This window comes from Mya arenaria, chromosome 12 (genome assembly GCF_026914265.1).
Source record: "Mya arenaria isolate MELC-2E11 chromosome 12, ASM2691426v1".
NCBI lineage: Eukaryota > Metazoa > Mollusca > Bivalvia > Myida > Myidae > Mya > Mya arenaria.
The window spans coordinates 6,197,006-6,217,173 of record NC_069133.1 but is presented as its reverse complement, the minus strand read 5'-3'; the positions used below and the strand labels follow the sequence as shown (position 1 = coordinate 6,217,173).

Genomic DNA, 20,168 nt, shown 5'->3' with positions numbered 1-20,168 from the left:
AAACACATTGAAGGCCCAAGCCCAATCTTTCACCTACTGACCTCAGAATCAATCGGGGTCATCCGCTGGTAGTGTTCAAACTGCCTACCAGGAATTAAGTTTCTAGGCCAAATGTTTATCAGTTATTTACCTTGACCTTTGATCCACTTATCGCAAAATTAATAGGATTCATCCACTGGCCATGATCAACCTGCCAAAACTAAGTTTTCAGCTCAAGGTTACCAGCACATTTGCCTTAAAACACTGATCGCAAAGTCAATAGAGTTCATCTACTTGCCATGACCGACCTGCCTTCCTACTTTGAGGTTCTTCTGCATCAGCGTTCTTCAGATACTGAACGGAAACGGATTTGCCGCTTAGAGTCACCGCATCCTTGATCATTTTCTAAGTTATATAATAACCAATATAGTTCATATGCTCGTCCTTATCAAACTGCGTTACGATTTATTCTAGAATAATGGACGTGTTATACGGGGTTCGTTCAATCCCTAACGTCTAAACGGGTTTTTGCAAAAACAGGGTGCAAAAAGAGGGGTGTGAAAAATATTGAAATTGTATTTAGAGAAGTATTTTATGTTTGAAATTGATGATAAAGGTTTATATACATATTTTATCATATAAGTGCAAAGATGTTTTGCACAAAAACAAGCATTGAATGTTTTGAAACACAGGATTTACCTTTTCAATAAAACGAAACTTGACAGACACAGACAACAATTATGCCAATCATAACAACTCGACCATCTCCGGCAAGCTTCGATATAGACCTCGTAAATACAATCTCGGCAATGGCCGAGGTGTTCTCATTGTTGTCAAACTATAAACCGCAGCCTTGCAGGAGCCCTTCAAGTATATATCATTATGTTTTGACAGTATGGAATGAAGGAAAACACAAACTCATACTAATTCGTTGGATATTTTTTTTGAGAACGGAACTAAAATTAAATAGCATTATCTGGTAATATTTCTTGTTTTTATGATATTTTAGAGATGCAATATGCTTTTACCCGGAATCCCGATCGGAATAACTACCCACGTTTGGTACAAAACAATTTGTACGTGAAGGATTTGCCATATCAAAAATCGTAATAAAACATCCGTCAACGTACAGTTATTTTGACAACGTTCCGATTTTAAAGTCACTTGGCATTTAAATCGTTCTCAAGTTATAGATCGGAAACATATTGGGCGGACGCACAGATGAATGGAGGGACGGGCGGCATGATTATAATATGCACACCTTTTTGGAATAAATGATTTACTCTTATATATAATTAGTCGTAATGCATAAACTCTAGTTGGGTTACCCTAAAACATAATGCAAAAATGACGTGGCCTACAAACATTTCTATTTACATCGAAGTGAAATCGAAAGTACAGTTTTAGAAAACAGATTGTGAGTATTTTTAGAAACTTACGAGGAAGAGGATCAATATGTTACCTTCTGTTCGTCGGTATTCTTGTTATCTTCATTTGTGACATTGTTATTTTCTAAAATTCCTTCGACTTATATGATGGTAATATGTAATTTGACAAAAATGATAACATAATGATTTCAAGCTGCATCATTGGACAGGACAACACATTTTCACTGTGACATTGGAGATGATAACACAATAGCAAGGTACGTGAGTTTTCTCATGTTCTATTTTATTTATACTAGGACATTCTTTAAGTCATTTAATTTCCTAGGCAAATGATGAAGCTATCGAGAGTGAAATGCTTGTTTACCAGGATCGGATGATTTAAAACTTGTCAAAACCTGTCGTGCAAAATAACGGGGATATATCGTTGAGTTCAGCACTGCTCCCTAAAGAAAATGAAGCTGGTAAATATTATACATATTTTTGTTTATATAAATGACTAACCAAAAAAAGAACCGGGAATAATTAATATAATTAAATTGATATATTTTCTCCTTTTTTTATATTTTTTTAGACAATTACTCATGTATTCATTTTGATGTCTAGTTATTTGAGTTATTTCCCTTTGATTGAATTAATCTAGTCTCAATAGTCCAGAAATCGTTTTCAGAAATGTCTGCAGACATATACCCTAAAGTGTCACTTCTAGAGGAGAGATTGAAATTTTGGAGGATTGAAATTGTACGATGTTTGGACAAGCCAACATTTTTATCACAATTGGCTGCTAAGGATGTTTTCAACGAAGGTACATGCATATTTTTTTTACAGGATATGGAGTATGTCTCTGATTTTAAAGGTGTCTTATTATCGATTCTTATTTTGGTTAATTGATATGGTAGCTAAGGCTCCTTCGTTTACACGTGTAAACGGCGTTGTGTCGTTTTTCGCCCGTACACGTTCACAAAACCTCAGACCGTTTAACCGAAACGGTCACACTATTTATAAGCGTACGGAAATATTCTCTGTATTCTCCGTGTCGTGTGCAGTTAACGAGGTTGGTTTCGTCAGTCTTAAGTGTGGCAACATTTCACTAAATTTGAAAAAGATTGTCGTATGAAGGTTAAGTGCAACTTCTGTGGAACGGAATTATCGTATTCGGGAGGAAATACAGGAAAAATGACGAATCATTTGAAGCACGCCTATAAATCTATTAAACAAGACCGCAGTATTTGTTAATATACACATTCACTCATCTACAAATCTCGTAAACCAAAAACCTGTAGTACGTGCTAAGATGCTGATTAACGGGAATTTACTTTATTCCCGAAGATAAATAGTGAATTTCTAAATAAATATGTTTAGTATTGTTTAACAATAATCCCCATTGAGAGGACAATCTGATAAAAATAGAAAATCATGACATTACAACATGTGTTAATACAGCGTGGATATGAATGAAAGATCGGGAATTTGAAAAAGAAATATTGGATTAATTTCCTCTAAGATTTAAATAAACAGGTAAACAGAAAGTTGAAATTGGATACTGTAATCCATGCCTACTAGAATACAAGCGGTGATTATTCATCTTGATCAATGAAACATGAAGATATCTATTGTATATGTACGTACAGGCAGTATTTATTTACTACGACCTTTCCTCAACGGCATCGGTTCGTTTTCATGTACCGTGTACAAGTTTACAAAAATATGTAAACGTGGGAGCCTTAATGGTAGCTTTAGCTGTTTTTCAATACTGTATAATGACTTAAATTAACTTTACACGAGAAAGGATCGCATCGGTTTTAAAGGCGATAAAAAAGTAACATTTAAATTTAAGGTCGAAAAACGTTTTGCATTCAAACGCCAAATAGTTGCAATATAGGAACACATGTAAATAAATATGCGAAAGTACCAGTTCATGAAACTATCTTTCAACATTGTTTTTAGCGCCTAAACACTATCCACATAACTTGGTATTGTGCCCCGGATAGTGCATGTATATCGTACACTATACAATATTGTAGTTTCTTTTTAATGCGGCACAGAACAATGTTGTGTGGATAGTTTTATATATTAGGGAGCGATTCAATGTTGTACGGATTGATTAATATATTGGGACACTATCAAATGCTGTGTGGATAGTTCCATATGTAGGGGCACGAAACAATATCATGTGGGTAGTGTCATATATTGGGGAACAATACAATGCTGTATGGATAATTTCACATAAAGGGTAACAATGCAACATTGTGTGGATAGTTTCAATTATAACTGGGCGATACAATAATGTGTCATGGTTTTTATACATTTGGGGCACTATTCAATTATGAGTGGATATATGAGCCTTAGTATATATATATATATATATACATATATATATAATTATCCACACAACATTGAAAAGTGCTTCAGTATATAAACTATTGTGCCTTAATATGTATCAAACTATCCACAGAACTACATAGTGCCCAAATATATGAAACTATTCACACAACACTGCATAGTGTCCCCCAATATATGAAACTATCCACACAACATTGCATAGTGTGCCCCAATATATAAAACTATCCACACAACACTGCATAGTGCCTAAATATATGAAATTATCAACACCACACTGCAAAGTGCTCAATATATGAAAATATCCACACAACACTGCAAAGTGCTCAATATATGAAACTATCCACACAACACTGCATAGTGCTCAATATATGAAAATATCCACACAACACTGTATAGTGCCCCAATATATGAAACTATCCATCCAACACTGCAAAGTGCCCCAGTATATGAAACAATCCACACAACACTGTATGGTGCCCCAATATATGAATTTATCCACACAACACCGTACGGTGCTCAAATATATGAAAATATCCACACAACACCGTTCCCTTAATATAATAACTTTCAAAACAACAAATTGTAGTGTTCCATTTTAAAGATCACTTGTAGTCCAATACAGATCAGTTTGCATTTTCATTTTTAATATATATTCAAATGACCAATTAATAATATTCGAAAGCAGTTCGACACAAAAAAGCTTAATAACAAAAGTGTAGACAAAGTACTTTTCCGTGTGATGTTAACGGATTTTGAACGAAATTCCAGAACCTTCTGCGTGCATATGCTATTGCTAAATTCCCCTTCTAACCAAAGAAATTATGTTTTAAAAATTCAAACGAATACACGTAAAGCATTTTACAATATTGAAATATTTTGCTTTCCCAACCCCCTTTTCAATTGATGAGCCTAAATTCATTGCACTTGCAGATGAAAAGTCGAGGTTATATGATATATATCAGAATCGAACAGCAACAGAAGCCGGAGAGGCTGTTCTGGACTCCTTTGGTAGAAGCTCTGCTCCAAATAAGTGGATGTCCTTCCTAAATGCACTTGAACAAGAAGGTTCGTTAGTTTTATTTAATAATATATAAGCTTTTCACACATACTTACAGTTATGAACTTCTTATACACTAATATTTTCTTCTACGGGTTCAGGAATTTTGTAAATAAGCATTCATTGACTAGCATACTGACATATTTCTTGGACCAGCTGAATACAGTTGTGTATTAAATAAAGACGAATGTCAAATTCTTTTATTTACATGCATTCCCCGGTAAAAAGCGCCTACCTGCGCTGATGATAAACGAAAACCGCAAGGAAATATGTATATCCGATCGTTTTAATTCCGTTTAGACGTAGAATACATACTGGTAATCCAATAAGAATCACAACATAACATTATAATTTTAATGAAATTTGCTTTCTTACATTGTGACGTTATATCCGGTTAGAGGACGTCATGATTGGTACTAATTTCATGACGTCAATCCCGGTTTAAATACTGAAAGCAAAACGTCTTTCAGATATTTTCACTGAAATCAATTATACAAAATATTCTTACATTGTGACGTTATATCCGGTTAGAGGACGTCATAATTGGTACTTTTTTCATGACGTCAATCCCGGTTTAAATACTGAAAGCAAAACGTCTTTCAGATATTTTCACTGAAATCAATTATACAAAATAATCGAGGGGTGAAAGCGAAAAGGCTTTATCTTCTTCTTCATCTAATGACACTTAGAACCTTTTCGCATTCACCCCTCGATGTATCCTCTCAAGATTTAGATAAAATCATAATAAATAACTTTATTAAGATAAATCTGTATCATAAAACAACACAAAGAAAATCAACTGTTTGACTTGCTAAAATATTACCAAATAAGAAAGTCATTCTTTCCAAAAAGTTATTTACAAACACGCGGGGTAATATATTTTCTGAACAATAGAAATTTATCAATGTTATATTACAAATGTGTTATTCTAAAATATGTGTAATGGTCAATGTTCTTCTTTAACAAATGTTCTTGTTGTTAATTCTTATGCGCCCATATTACACTGATCCATTAGGCCACACCAAATTGATAACTTGTTCATCGGATTTTTTTCCAAAAAATAATGCGAGCGAAATAATAAAAAAAAATATTTGTTTTGCATTTAGCAAATAAGAGGAGCGAGCGAAGAGCGAACAATTATATATAGTGATTTAACTCACCTTTGCTCACATTTTATTCACTTATTAACTAAACAATGATATTGTAAACATTACAAGGATAACATCCAGTGAAAGAATGATAACACTAAAAGATAATTCTATACAGATATTAGATTTGAGATCAAACAAATGCTATTTGAGATCAAGCAAATGCATTTCTTTAAACTATTTCATAAATGAGAGAACTCAAAACCACAGTTTTCCAGTTTTTTAAACCTTTTTGAAAAGTGTTTTCAAAATACCCTATTTGACACAAGCGCCAATGGTTACAGCCACCTACCTGCACATGGCATATCCAAATCTATTAACTAGGTTAACTAGGTTTTCCACTTTTCCAGAGTAAAACTTGGATAAAAATAATTATCTATTAAAATACATTGTCATATCTCATGCCATGGAAATGACTAGACAAGGTGACTTGAAAAATAACTCACAAAATGAATATAGGCATTTGCAGTCAAATATAAACTACAGCTACATGTATCACTCTTGCTTTGTCTACATGATTGGCCTTGGTAGGCATCTAAGTTAAAAATGATACAGAAATACAGAAAATTCCAGCCAGCGCCAGTTTGATTTTAGGCTTTCTCAGAATTTAAATTCTTTTTTAAATTTGCAGACTTTCCTTATTTTTTTAGATATCTTATTCAAATTTAGACAAGTAATATAAAACATAAACATAAATACAAGACACTTTTACTTCTCTTGTACTGCAAGTACTGATTGTGTTAGTTTTCATATATGGCAAAAAAATATTTCAAGAAAATACAAGAATATGCAATATTTTTTCATAGACAAAAACCAATCAGCATACATATTTAACACTTGAATGTTTTCATATAAATATAGTTTAAATATACACATGAACATCTAAAAAAATCTACAAACATTTATTCGCAACACAAAGCGTGATTAATACCTTTTTCCAATCACACAGTCAGGCACCATTTTTTTATCCTTTTTGACTAATATTTACAAAATATACACAATCCGGCTTGTTTGATGTTTTTGTGTTAATGGTAAAAGCACATATAAATGTCAGTCAGGTTAATTTTTAGCGTCATCCTACTGTCCATGAACATTGACTCATCGGGGACAAAGGCCTCCACCACAAGCATGCCCTTGTTGCCTCATCGGGACAGGAATTTCATGATCCGCTGCGTCGGAGGAATCTGAAATTATGATGAGCAATTTATACATAAATGTTCATTGTAGTATAATAGTATGCATTACTAAAACAGTTTGATGATGACACAAGAAAGGTGGTGTTCGTTTCTTGTCCAAACTTTATTTTTCTATTACTGTACATGCATTGCATATGAATTAAATAAACACTATACTCTGATATGTAGCAAAATAAAAACAAACATGCATAAATCATTAAATGCACTGTATAATTATTTTTGAAGGAAACAAATAATACAAAAAATACATCATATTTGCTATATATACAGCAAAACAACAAAGAAGTTAAAATACACACCTGAAGTTTTTACCTGGACAGGTGTAGTAGGTATAGATGAACGGTTGGAAACTGTCTTTTCACTGTAACGGTCATCCGAATTCCCGTCAAACGTGTCCGAACCAAATTCAAACTTTGGATAATCACTGTCATTCACGATAAAATTCAGCACTTCTTGCCCAGTATATATACGTTTACTTTTAGCGTGAGCCAAATTTAAACAAACACATTTGTCCAAAATTTAATCAAACTTTAATTGGTTGTAGAATTGTCATTTGTTGACGTAATTTTCAAGCATCTGGAAGTGAAATGCCAATTTAGTCTCGATCATCTAGGCGCTTGTATCCGGGTATATATTTCATTGACTCTTCTTAGAGCGGCTGCATGATTGAGCCGGTGTTTTGATAATTGTTACGATCGAAAAACGCGGTTATAAGGGAAAAGGCTACATTCTACTAAACAAATAAGCGCTCGTAAAAAAATAACTATTTTTTTAGATGGTGCGGGCGCAAGTGATAAAACAATAATTTTTTTTTTTGCTTTTCTGAAGAAATAGGTGCGGAAAATCCGATGAACAAGTTATTAATTTGGTGTGGCCTTAGGCACGTTTCATAATTACTTTTTCACATTTAATACTTTTCACTTTATATAAAAAACAAGAAAGGATCTTTACAATTATATAAATTCTAAATGTCGTTTTATATTTTCGAGTATACCATACATTTTTATTCATTTACGAGAACCGATCCGGTAATGTTTTAATTGTGTCTACGAGTTGTCTAATTGTCGATGACAAGCCGGTAAAAGCATATCAATTGTTAATTCTCAACCTTGTTTGTCACATTTTCAGAGCTGGTATACGTCAAGTCATTACTGGAAGAAGATAATGTAGGTTCGGAAAAGGACAGGTTAAGAGGTCGAAAACTGATACGACTCTTTGGTCCGGAACTAGAGAAAACTATTAATCCAATAGACATAATAAGCAGCCTTGTTTCGAAGAAGGCTATAACAGAAGTGGACCGCGATGAAGTGCTAAATCTATGTCATACCAAAAGCAGGTTGTATGGTATAATGTGTCTTTTGCGCAGAATGCAGTCTCAATTACGACCAAGGGAATGGTATTACGAGTTCCTTCGCGCGCTTCGGGATAACGACTACACCTCGGAGTGTGAACTTTTAGAGCCGGATTTCTTGGAATGCCCTCATATGTTTGATCCTGAAAACGTTTGTAAGTATTCCATCATTTTAATAATAGTATTCATATTTTAGATGTAGTTGTATGTCGAGATCTGTTTAAAACAACTGCGAACAATTAAAAGGGCAATGCCTTAATACATTTATAAATGGGCCCAGTTAATCATGAAATAATGAGCATTTGTTTGATGAAATAACATTTTTGAAGTACACATGCTTTGCAAAAATGAATATTACGTAAAATCGTGTTCTTTAAAGGTGAAACACCAACTGATGGGGTTAAAGAACAGCAAACTGGTAAACAGATTCTTCGTTTTATTAATATTCATGTACAGCGTATGAAATAACATTTAAAGTTATCGGTTATTTAAGATCATCTTATTAACAAAAAGCTTTGATGTAACTTCTTTTTTTAAAGCTTGTGGCGCGTCCGAAAAAAGATCACAGTGCGATCAATCTTTGGAAGGAACAGACAAGGCGAAAGTATTTTCATCTAGTAGTACGGACTGCAAGAAAGCACTCAGTCTAAAAGGTCAAGTGAACTTTTATAACATTTTTAAGGACCATGATAGTCAATCAAACATTTGACGAAACAAACATAATATCGTGCTCGATACAAATACAAAAGTGGAAGGATGTGCTTTAACTGATTTGTGTTCCTTTCTTGATTTCATATGGTTACTTAAGTACCAATTTTAACTTGTTCAGATCTGTTCATAATACATATAACTTTTGGGTGTATGGATTTCAACCATCTCATTAGACCTCGCCATCTAAAAATGAGAACTGTTTATAATAATTACTGACCTGGCCTAGAAATCAGAACGGATTGTAATTACTCCAGGCCTCGCACTTTAGAAATGAAAACTTTAATACTTACTACATATCTCGCACTTTAGAAATTTTGAGCTGTATATAACTACTACAGATCTCGGACTATAGAAATGATATTTTTTACTACAATCGTTTGATACGGCGAACACATTCATGTACTATTTGCTTTAATTTTAGATCCAGACCCCGTACATGAAGACGATGCTGTACAGTCGGACGAAGATGAACTTGATTCTGATTCAGAATACAAAGACGATTTTCAAAGTTTGTGTATTATATATCAGTTAAAGAATAATTAAAAAAATGAGGAATGTTAGTTAGTACGTTCTAAAGGCATTTGATAATTTAGATAGAAAATAACCAATATCTATAGTCGTTACAAAAATTAAAGTTAAATGACGGATATTTCTGTTGAATAATAAGGCTTAGATATTATATAATGTGTGTGTAATTTAGCAATGACGGGTATGAATGGTCTAGTATCATATGTGTCAGACCATAACCCAAGAGGGTATGGGTTCAATTCAAGCTAGGTCGAGAGTTCTCTTGTTGTATTGGTGACTGCAACTCACCTAAGATCCCCACCAGGGTTTCCTTCTCGTGGCTTCTCAAACTGGACACCACTACTGGTTTATATCCAGGAACTGGGATCGAGAGTAATTCATCAGCATTTGTCATTGCCGAGGTTACTGAAACTACTATAAGGATCTTAAATATTGCAGATCCAAAACTTTGTCTGAGGGATTACCAGTATGAACTAGCTGAGCGAGCGATTAAGGGAGAAAACACCATCATAAGCGCTGAGACGGGGACTGGCAAAACTTGGGTTGCCTTGCATATCGTCTCAGAGCATCTTAATAAAGGGACGAAAGGTATAGACTCTCGCTTTTGTTAAACATTCAGCCAACGTAGCATCTGCTATTTAATACATTCCATATTTGCTGTTAGTTCATGAATATATCTACAGTCATCTCTTATAAACGTGGTTAGCATATGGCACCATACTGTTGAAATATTAGTAAATTATAAGTGCTCGGTATATTTAAGGAGCCCGGAAAGTTGTAGTCATGGCTCGAACAGGAATTTTAATTCGCCAGCAAGCAGATAGATTTAAGCAGATTCTTCCAAATTATAACGTAAGTATCTCGTCATTCCGATTTTCTTCAAATTAAATTATTTAAGTTTGTTAATCGTTTGACTGATGAACATATGTTTTATCCAGAGTTATTTCTCTCTCTATACATTTACAACCTTTATGTAAAATGAAATGGTGACCAAATTATATAATATACAATTTTAGACCAAGTTTATATCTGGAGGAGAAGATGAATCAACGATGCTTCATGTCTTCGTGAAAGATGCGGATATCCTCTGTTTCACGCCAAAGATACTTGTCAACAATTTAGAGAACGGGAACATACCAAGTCTTGCTGTATTTTCCTTGTTGATATTCGACGAATGCCACCATACAAAGGGATCGGGAGCGTATGGAGAGCTTGCAAGGTTGTACCTTACAGAGAAATTTGACAGAGTTGCTGGACTTCCACAGGTAATATTTGATTTTCATACGGTATAATATTTTAAATGCCTTACAAAGATTTCAGAACGAAATGGCATTTTTTATTCTATTTGACAGCAAATTGTCATGGACATCATGTGTAATATATTGGCATTTGAGACATAATTGCGAAAGACAAAGTTTTTTTTGTCACTTGGAACTCATATTACGAGTACAGTCTTAAACTAAGCTAAATACTTGCCATCTATGTTTGCTATGCTATGTACATTCTATGAATTACAATTCAGTTTCTCTGTTATCAGATTGTTGGTCTCACTGCGTCTATTGGTGTAGGCAATGCAAAGAATGAGGAAGATGCTGTTGAGTATATAACCAAAGTTTGTGCAACACTCGACGTCAAACGGCTGTCAACTGTTGAAAGATGCAGAACTAGTTTTGAAAAGCACGTGAATACACCGAAAGAAGGTCTGTTGTGATGATATCTACTTCGTATTGTAAAAAATATATACGAACAATAGCCGTAGCATTAAAACAGCAATAATTTAATGTGCCAAGTTGTAGGTGTCAACATTCTAGTTTATGAATTTCGGTGGTGTATTAATACATATAGATTGAAACAGTGAATTTAATGAAATACAATTTACCGTTTTACTCATTTTAACCGGATAGGGGAAATTGCATAAAGTATTCAAGAATAAAATTACAACATATTTCACCGAGTGAGCACAAACAAAATTTATTTCACGACTTTCTTCTTACTGAAACAAATAGTTCACTGTAGAAAATAAATGTTCGCACATACTTTCGATGTATATATTTGTTTGACTGTGTAACTATGAAATACAAACTTCCCGGTAAATTCACACAACACTTATCTGATAAATAAACTGAACAAATCCAATAACACATCAACTGTCGCGTTGTATTTACTCTGCATCTGCAAAACGATAAACAAGCGAACCAGACTGAACTCTGATATTGAGAGTGATAAAATATCAATGTTTCAGAAATCAAACTCTTAAAACTTTCTCAAAACTTTGTTATTTGCAATGTTTAGCTTACAATTTCTATCGACCTTTCAAATATGCATTCATATAATGGCGACCAGTGTAAGTTGGTCAATGTATTACCTGTAATTATTTAGGATATACATGAATTAATATTTTTTTATTGATAAACGTTTATGAAATGCTTGCATGGAAACACAGTACATAGAGCTAATTTATAACAAAACGACAGTCTACATCATCGGCGATCAAAACATTGCGTTCAACGAGTAGCGGGGTAGAAAAGGCTTTATTTATTAAAGTGACACTCTTATTCAAAATCAAAAAATACACATGTATAACAAAAATAAATTTTGATTGTTAACCTTTAACTACTTACTGAATGATGGATGTATAGAAAATATCAATCACTAATAACAAGATTGTAACCATGTATTTAATAGCTGAAAACGCAAAAATATTAAATGATTCGTGAATGCTAAAATATTTACTGTGATCTACTTTAGTCTCATGAGGTTGAAATGCCGTGTTTTATGCATATTTCTTTCAAATTAACTCGATATCCTTCATAAGAACCACTGTTTTTGACATTTATTTATCCTTTTGGGATTACTAAACAATAGTATTAATTGTGGTAATTCGTATGTGGGAGTAAGAGTAAAACTTTAATAAATATGAAAACACCCATACATGACCAAAATTGAATTTAAAAGTAACATTAACTTCATGTAAGATCGTTTTTATCACTCCTGGTCGTATGAAAACACCATTTTGTACAAATAATACGTTATTAAGAATATGTTTTTTTATGACATTGAAATAAATCTGATCTAACACTAAACTCCACAAATATCCTCTATATAATAGATCATGTAAGTTAATTTCAAAGAACGAAATGATGATGTTTTCTGTATTGTGAAGCGTGTTTTTCATTTAATTTGATTTTGGTCATTATGACAGAGGGTGCTAGTGTTCGGTTCCAAATTGAAATGTCTCATAAAATGATAGCGATTACCAATATTCGCAAGATCGAGGGATCATAAATACTCATCTGATTTCAGACACAATCAAAATGACAGTTCGGGTCAAAGATCCATGCAGAAATGTGCTGATTCAAAATATGATCAAGACAGAAGATATACTGAACGGTAAGTAATTATTTTGTATCATCTGTATAAGGGTTGTCGCGTTTGGAGCGCAAATTATTATGGTGGGATCTCGTTCTTTACCCGTATACTACAAAGCCTATGTTTATGTTTCTAGTAAATGTAAAGTGAAGTGTAATAAATGAAAACAAAGAGCTCAGATTTTTGTTTGTAATCGTCTTTTAAAGGCCTTCCATAAGTCAAAAATGGATAGGGAAGGTCAAAAATTAAAACGTTTCAAAAGTTCATGTTTTAATAAGTTTTGAGGAACGATCTTTTTGGGGAGTAAAACATTTATTTTAGGTGACATGCTTTGGGGTAGAACAAATTTTTCAGAAGAAGATTTTATCAGATTTTGGATAAAATAGATTCATATTCTTTCGAGAAAGTCTATCGACATTGTTACTTTTTTGTGTCAAAATGTCCCAGACTACCTAATCAACAATGTCTTTAGAGTTCTTGATGATATCTTTTCAAATAAAAAAGTTATTAAAAAATGGAAAATAGTGGATGAAATTCATTTCCTGGTTACAAAAATGCAAATATTTTTTTTGTTAAATAGCTGCAATTACCACAAAGCCTCGAGACATTGTTGATTGGGTAATCCCGATAATTTTGACTCATAAACATATTCATTTTATATAAAGACATTTCCGAGAAAACGTAAATGCTTTTTAATTAAAAATCTGATAAAATCTTCGTTCGTTAAAATTGCTCAACTCCTTATTGCAGCTTTTTATGTTGCAATGGATATATGAATTATGCTTGCTTAATATTGAAACTCAAAACTAAATAAAAATTGATTTTTTTTCAATATTTTCAATTTTGGTCTCTCAAACAACGTTTGCATTGTGGTCGGCCAAGGTCCCGGTTTTTTTGGGTGTAATTGAAAATTGCATTTGTTTATCCTTTGATTGCTTTATCACAGGAACGGCATGTGTTTGTTCAAAATATATCGACTGTGATTACGGATCAATGAAAATTGCATTTGTATTTTTGCTATTATTGCTATAATTTTCACGTAAAAAAGTATACCCAAGCATAGTTTACGTAAAAAGCAGCTACTTAAAATTGATCGGATTTTGGCGATCGTTTGCGTTTACCTTTCTTTAAGAAGTACTTTGTTTTAAAAATATCGATATCTGAAAATTGCTTTTTATCATCGACACATTCTACTTGTTATAACTGGACTTCTTCCAGTAGTCTACATGCATTATTCTATTTTTCAGACATCTGTTTCTCAGTGTGTGAACCAGATATCATCGATGTACTTGATAAAAGGCCACGGGAAAGGGGAACTATCGCATATTACGGCTGGACAATACAAATAGACAAAACAGCAAAACGATTTGTTCACGATCCCGAAAGTCTTCGCAATATTACAACGTGTGCAACGTATTTAAATGTACGCAATTTTATTATTCAATACTTCTCGGGAACATTTTTTGAAGAATCCTAGCAGCAATTTCGTTCCTAGGATATATTTCATATGTGCACTAATTCCATTGGAAATTTGTTTTTTTTAATAGTTATTGTTTGCATTTGCGCACCTTCAATCTTACCCAGTATTATTTAATGGTGTGGATGGTGCTACAGGAGGCTTTCTGGATGTATTGATATCGATGAATGTATGTAACATAGTGCTTTTATCCAGGTCTACTGTTCTGCGTTTGAGGTGAATACACTTTTGCAAATTCGAGATGTTATGAAATACTTAGCAAATGAGACAAAAGAAGAAGCTGAGAGGAGATCAAAATTTACTGACCAAGAAAAGGAACTATTTGAAAACTTCAAGGGTATGGCGTTTTTTGTTGTATTTTATATGTAAATGTTTAGATTTTCCCTTTTCACTTACTGATACTCTCATAACGTGTGAACTGTTTATAGAATTACAGAAAGATTTAACTAAGAAAAGCAGAGATGTTGACGCAGCCAATCCAAACGTCGAGATAATTTGCGACCAGCTAACAAAAATGTTCCAGGAAAAGGGTCCAGAGTCAAGAGCTATGGTCTTTGTTAAGGCAAGAGCAACATGCTTAGCACTTGGAGATCTTTTGGACAAACGATTAGTGTATAAAGCTCGATGTCTGTATGGACAAAAGAAAATAGGATCAATGAATGGTAAGATGTTTAATAAAAAGAAATTCTCATATAAGCAGCCGTTTGATGAAACATACATATTAATTTGGAAACTAATTAGAATGGGTCGATATATATTATATGTTTTTCTACTGATTTACCAATAAAATTCAAACAGAGCTGTATAACAGTTGAAATTGCTGAATTAAAACTTTTCTGCAGTGTATTTCTTATCTTATAAATGGAGATGTGATGTTTTTCCAGGTATGAGTCAAGAAGAGCAGACAGAAGTATTGGAGAGGTTCAAGGAGGGCCGCTTTAAGATAATTGTATGCACGTCTGTTGCAATTGAAGGGATAGATGTTCCAGATTGCAATATTGTCATCAATTACAACTACTCTGGTGATGAAATCACAAAGATACAAATGAGAGGTATCCCGTTATTGACATCGTTCTGAACAATTGGCTTAAACCGAAAATGTATTTTTCAGACATAATCCATCCAGTTTTGGAATACATATGAAACAATTAAATATTTTTTTATAATTAATAATGGTAAACAAACCCATCCTAATAGGCCTGCAAACGGCACACCGTTCTTTTACAAGGAAAGCATTCACTGTCAATCTTTAAATATCTACATGAAAAACTACAGAAACAAGCTCAGTAGCCAAATGTTTAAACATAAACCCCGTTTAATGACACAGGGTAAACGCCAAACACATGAAACACAAAAACAAAAATAATCACAAACAAGATACACTGAACGACATCACGAAGCTACACAAAAAATACAGTGCATATATTCTATATAACAAAAGTTATGTATGTTTATCAAGGATTGTCAGGTACCGCCTTGGAACGGTCAGTAAAATGTAAATTTACTGGGGGGTTTAACTAGCTTGTGTGCACCACCTCAGTCTTATCCCAACAATCCGATTAAGGTAAAAGCGTATAAGGTAAACCTTATCAAACTATGCATTAATTTGATGAAACCTAAACGAAAAATGAATAATAATGAACTAATAGGTAACCCCCATGCTTAAATATAGGGATCCCGACTCTATCTATAGATAATGTAACACAATTCAGAGTACCAAATACAAGCTGCAAGTTTTAAGGTTAAGTGAAACATAATCACCTCTTTTCTGGCCCTCAAAAAACCTGCTAAAATAATGCACTTCATGTTTTAATTTTACATCTGATATCACCATGGCTCTTCATGTTTCTACTTACTCCTATATACATTGCCAATATGGGCATTGTGTACATGCTGATGTTGTAAGACATTGAAACCTACATAATGAAATAAGTTACGAAAGCTGAACTTATCATAAATATTTTGGTTGGTATCGTTGTAGGAAGAAGCCGAACACATGATGCATCCACAGTCACACTTGGAAATGAAAAGTTAGTTGAAAAAGACATGGTGAATGTCTACAAAGCCAACTTGATGTACAAGGCAATGGACACCTTTAAGAAGATGGACGCCCATGAATTGGAACACAAACTATACTTGTACCAGAAAGAGGAAGTACGGAAGCAAATAAACAAAACAGATTTGTTAGAAGCAATGAGAAACCGTCAGTCCTCCGATGATATGGAAATTCTGTGTGTCAAGTGCATGAAATACATTTGTCACGTGTCTAGCATGCGTGTACTATCCGGAAGTCAACATTTTGTCATCACTGAAGAGTTTCCGGAAAAGGCTGATAGGAAGCCTCATAAAAGACCAGAACGCTATTTTGGGCTCGATAAGAAAGAGAAAATGTCATGTAAACGGTGCGGCCAAGACTGGGGTATCGTTGCGCAAGGACTTGGTTATGACATATTCGTGTTTAAAATAGGAGGAATTTTGTTCCGACAAGAAGATATAGACAAAATCCAAGACTTTCAAAAGTGGGGTCTGGCTCCGAAAATGATTGACTGCACTTTGGACGAAATTCCAAAACTTTTAGCATACCAAAACCGACAGAAATGACTTGCGCATGTAAACAATATCTGTTTTATGACATTAACATGTTAATACTATGGTCGTTGGAATTTGCTGTGTTTTTTGTATGCAAGATAAATTATATTTGGTATTGCTTCTATTCTTTTGTGGCTTTATAGGAACGTATTGTCTGATGATAACAAGTTATGTGTTTTATTTATATTCTTTAAAATAAATTAGGTTGAGTATAAACAAAGTATGTGTGTAAATATTAATCTGGTCATGAATCGTTTTTCAGTAGAGGTTTATCATTCTTGTAACATATATTCACAACATATTTGTGTGTATTGTCCAACTCTTCATTTAAATGCCATCGTTTTCACTTCATTAATTTGATTGTGTATTATTTAACGTTAAGCTTAAAATTAAAAAGGAACTCGTTGCCAGCTGATTTCATATGATATAGATTAAAAGGGATTTCATATACTCAAAATTTACATGATCTGCCAAGCAAAAAATGAAATGTTTTATTATCTCAGATCATCTAGCATTACCCAAGGTCATCTTACTGCATGCAAGACGGTACCCAAAAATCCTAGTTTTCGTTATAGTATATATGTACTGTGTTATTTGTAGAGTTTTGAGCTGTTATTCCATGTTTCTGGTTTGTGATTGTTTGTTTTTGTGTTCTTTGTCTTTGGCCTTTACCCTGTGCCATTAAACGGGGTTTATTTTTTATTTAAACTTTAGGCTATTGAGCTTGTTTCTGTAGTTTTGCATTATTGATAATGAAGCCTTCATTATCGTGGTTTAAGTAATTGCAGATTTGGCATTACTAAATTCAGCATTTAAAGCACATAACCTAAATTTTAAAAAAAATGTGATTTTACGAAATTGATTAACATGTTCACGAAACGCTTTGTAAATCTGTTTGCTATGTATATACTATTTGAATATGCATAGGACGCAATCATAAATATAAACACTCAGAAATAAAACAGTGTTTTTATAATGTGTATAATATATTTTATAGTTTTCCAATGACCTTTATTCTGAGAGTATTGTGCCTGTATTTTTATACGGTGCTATTCATATTCAGCACAAACTTTTTCCGCGTTCTTAAAGTACCGTATTGATTTGTGTATACGTTTTTTTTTTCCGAAAAATGCATTTTTCCCAGAAAACCGGGATTTGCTTATTGGCTGTCGTTGAAAATGATAAATTTCGAAAGGAATGTAGCCTACTAAAAAGGCAACTTAAAGCTTTTAAACAAACGAAAGCTTTTGAACAGAGGGCCCGATTTCTGACTTTTGACACTACCGGAATGTTCGGCTGGAAAATTGCATTATTTCGCTCTTCTCCAATGATGTTCCAGGCGCGTTTGCAACAATAAAACAAAGTTTCAATGAGATAACTTTTTTAGGAAAATGGCAGGTCGATGATAATGATGTCATCAAGAAAGACTGCATCTCACCAAGATGTTTAAGGTTTAAGGTTCGATCCCCACAAGGGTTACCTTCATTGCCTGTTTGCGTGTTCAGAACGAAATGGCATTTATGTCTACTGTTTGACGGCAATAAGTCATAAACAGGATGTGTAATATATTAGCATTTGGAACATATTTGCAAAAGTTTTTTGTCACTCGGAACTCGTCTTACAGTCTTAAACTGATCTGAACATTTACCGCCTATGTTTGCTACGCTAAGGACATTTAATGCAGTCTACGAATTACAATTCAGTTTCTTAGTTATCAGATTGTTGTTCTGACTGCGTCTATTGGAGTAGGAAATTCAAGGAATGAGGAAAATGCTGTAGAGTATATAACTTAATTTTTTGTAGCACTCGACGTCAAACGGCTAACAACTGTTAAAGTATGCAGAACTAGTTTTGAAAAGCACGTGAATACTCCGAAAGAAGGTCTGGTGTGAAGATATCTAATACTTGTTGTAAAATATCTACACGAATAGCCGTAGCCCTAATTTGAATTGATGTTGAAGGTTGATAATATCCTGATATTCACATTGATTGAAAAAAGTGACTTAAGCTCAACACACTGTTTCACTTATTTTAACTCGATAACAAAAATTTGCACACAGTTCTTAGAAGAAAACTCTATTTCTGGTGTGATATAATTTTGCTTATTTTTCTAATTCAATATATATTAGTATGCTTTTCATGAATAATATGCTTAAAATAAAATTAAAAAGTTTTTTAAGTGTAAAATTGCAACTTAGTTCACCGAGTGAGCACAAAAAGTATATTTCACGATTTACTACACTAAAACAAAAAGTTATCCGCTACTTCGTTCTTGCTTTTCGGTGAAATATGGCGTTTTATAAGTAAAATAAAACAGTGAAAATAGTAATACTTCCACTGCAAACTAAGGAATAAATATCATATTTGAAGACTAGTTTTGAAATCAATTGGAGTTACTATCCTTTGAATAAAAAGGAATACCCCACTTTTGAAACATTTAATTATATAAAAAAATAGTTCGACAGAAATGCATATTTTCAAAGAAAAAAATGGAAAACAAAACATTACTTACCGTTTATAAGGGTATGGGCATACTATTTTTCAAACGTTTTCTTGAAGATCAATGCCCGAACATTAACTTTCATACAACCTGCCTACAAGCGATTCAGACTGTTTTCTGACAATGAACGTGTTTGAATATCTATGTATCATGCAAAAAAGTTTTTTATTTTCAATGTTTATCACTTTCACTATCGACCTTTCAAATATTTATTAAATAATGGTAACATCTGACCAATGTAAGATGGTCAATGTATAAACTGGAATCATTTGAAGCATAAATGCATTAATAAAAGTTTATATATGAACGTTTATGATATGCATGCACGGAAACACAGTACATTACCTAATATCACCATTTATTGGATGAGTGAAATCGTGATATACCTTGCCTTGTTGACTTTAAATACGATGCTGGACCTAGTCGTATGCAATAGTATTCTAGCTCTGCTGACGGGATAGATGAGGCGTATCATTGATCTACTATCGTATTTGGAAACTATGTTTATCACAACATGATTGTAATTTGATTTCAC

General features: G+C 33.3%; 1 protein-coding gene across 4 annotated transcripts; it reads left to right on the top strand.

Moving 5' to 3' along the window:
- The first annotated feature begins 1,383 nt into the window (after positions 1–1,383).
- On the top strand, positions 1,384–18,095 carry LOC128211490 (antiviral innate immune response receptor RIG-I-like). Of its 4 annotated transcripts, none has more exons than XM_052916332.1 (18): positions 1,384–1,624; positions 1,693–1,828; positions 2,035–2,169; positions 4,638–4,772; positions 8,237–8,614; positions 8,839–8,877; positions 8,999–9,112; positions 9,592–9,678; positions 10,137–10,286; positions 10,462–10,550; positions 10,715–10,963; positions 11,236–11,398; positions 13,002–13,088; positions 14,315–14,490; positions 14,740–14,881; positions 14,973–15,206; positions 15,429–15,596; positions 16,526–18,095. In XM_052916332.1, the coding sequence occupies exons 3-18, from the start codon at positions 2,037–2,039 to the stop codon at positions 17,143–17,145; spliced, it is 2,964 nt and encodes a 987-aa protein (XP_052772292.1). In that variant the 5' UTR covers positions 1,384–1,624; positions 1,693–1,828; positions 2,035–2,036; the 3' UTR covers positions 17,146–18,095. The 4 variants fall into 4 exon arrangements, with proteins under 4 accessions (XP_052772292.1, XP_052772293.1, XP_052772291.1 ...); XM_052916331.1 differs by having other exon boundaries at positions 1,385–1,624; positions 1,735–1,828; XM_052916329.1 differs by lacking the exon at positions 1,693–1,828 and having other exon boundaries at positions 1,385–1,624.
- The last annotated feature ends 2,073 nt before the right edge of the window (positions 18,096–20,168 follow it).

What these genes read in the sequence shown, in the direction of transcription:
- LOC128211490 (XM_052916332.1), top strand. Translation starts at nt 2,037, where the DNA reads ATGTCTGCAGACATATACCCTAAAGTGTCACTTCTAGAGGAGAGATTG. An exon ending in GTTTGATCCTGAAAACGTTT is followed by an intron (nt 8,615 to 8,838) that starts GTAAGTATTCCA and finishes TGTTCTTTAAAG; the next exon opens with GTGAAACACCAACTGATGGG. An exon ending in TCTTAATAAAGGGACGAAAG is followed by an intron (nt 10,287 to 10,461) that starts GTATAGACTCTC and finishes GGTATATTTAAG; the next exon opens with GAGCCCGGAAAGTTGTAGTC.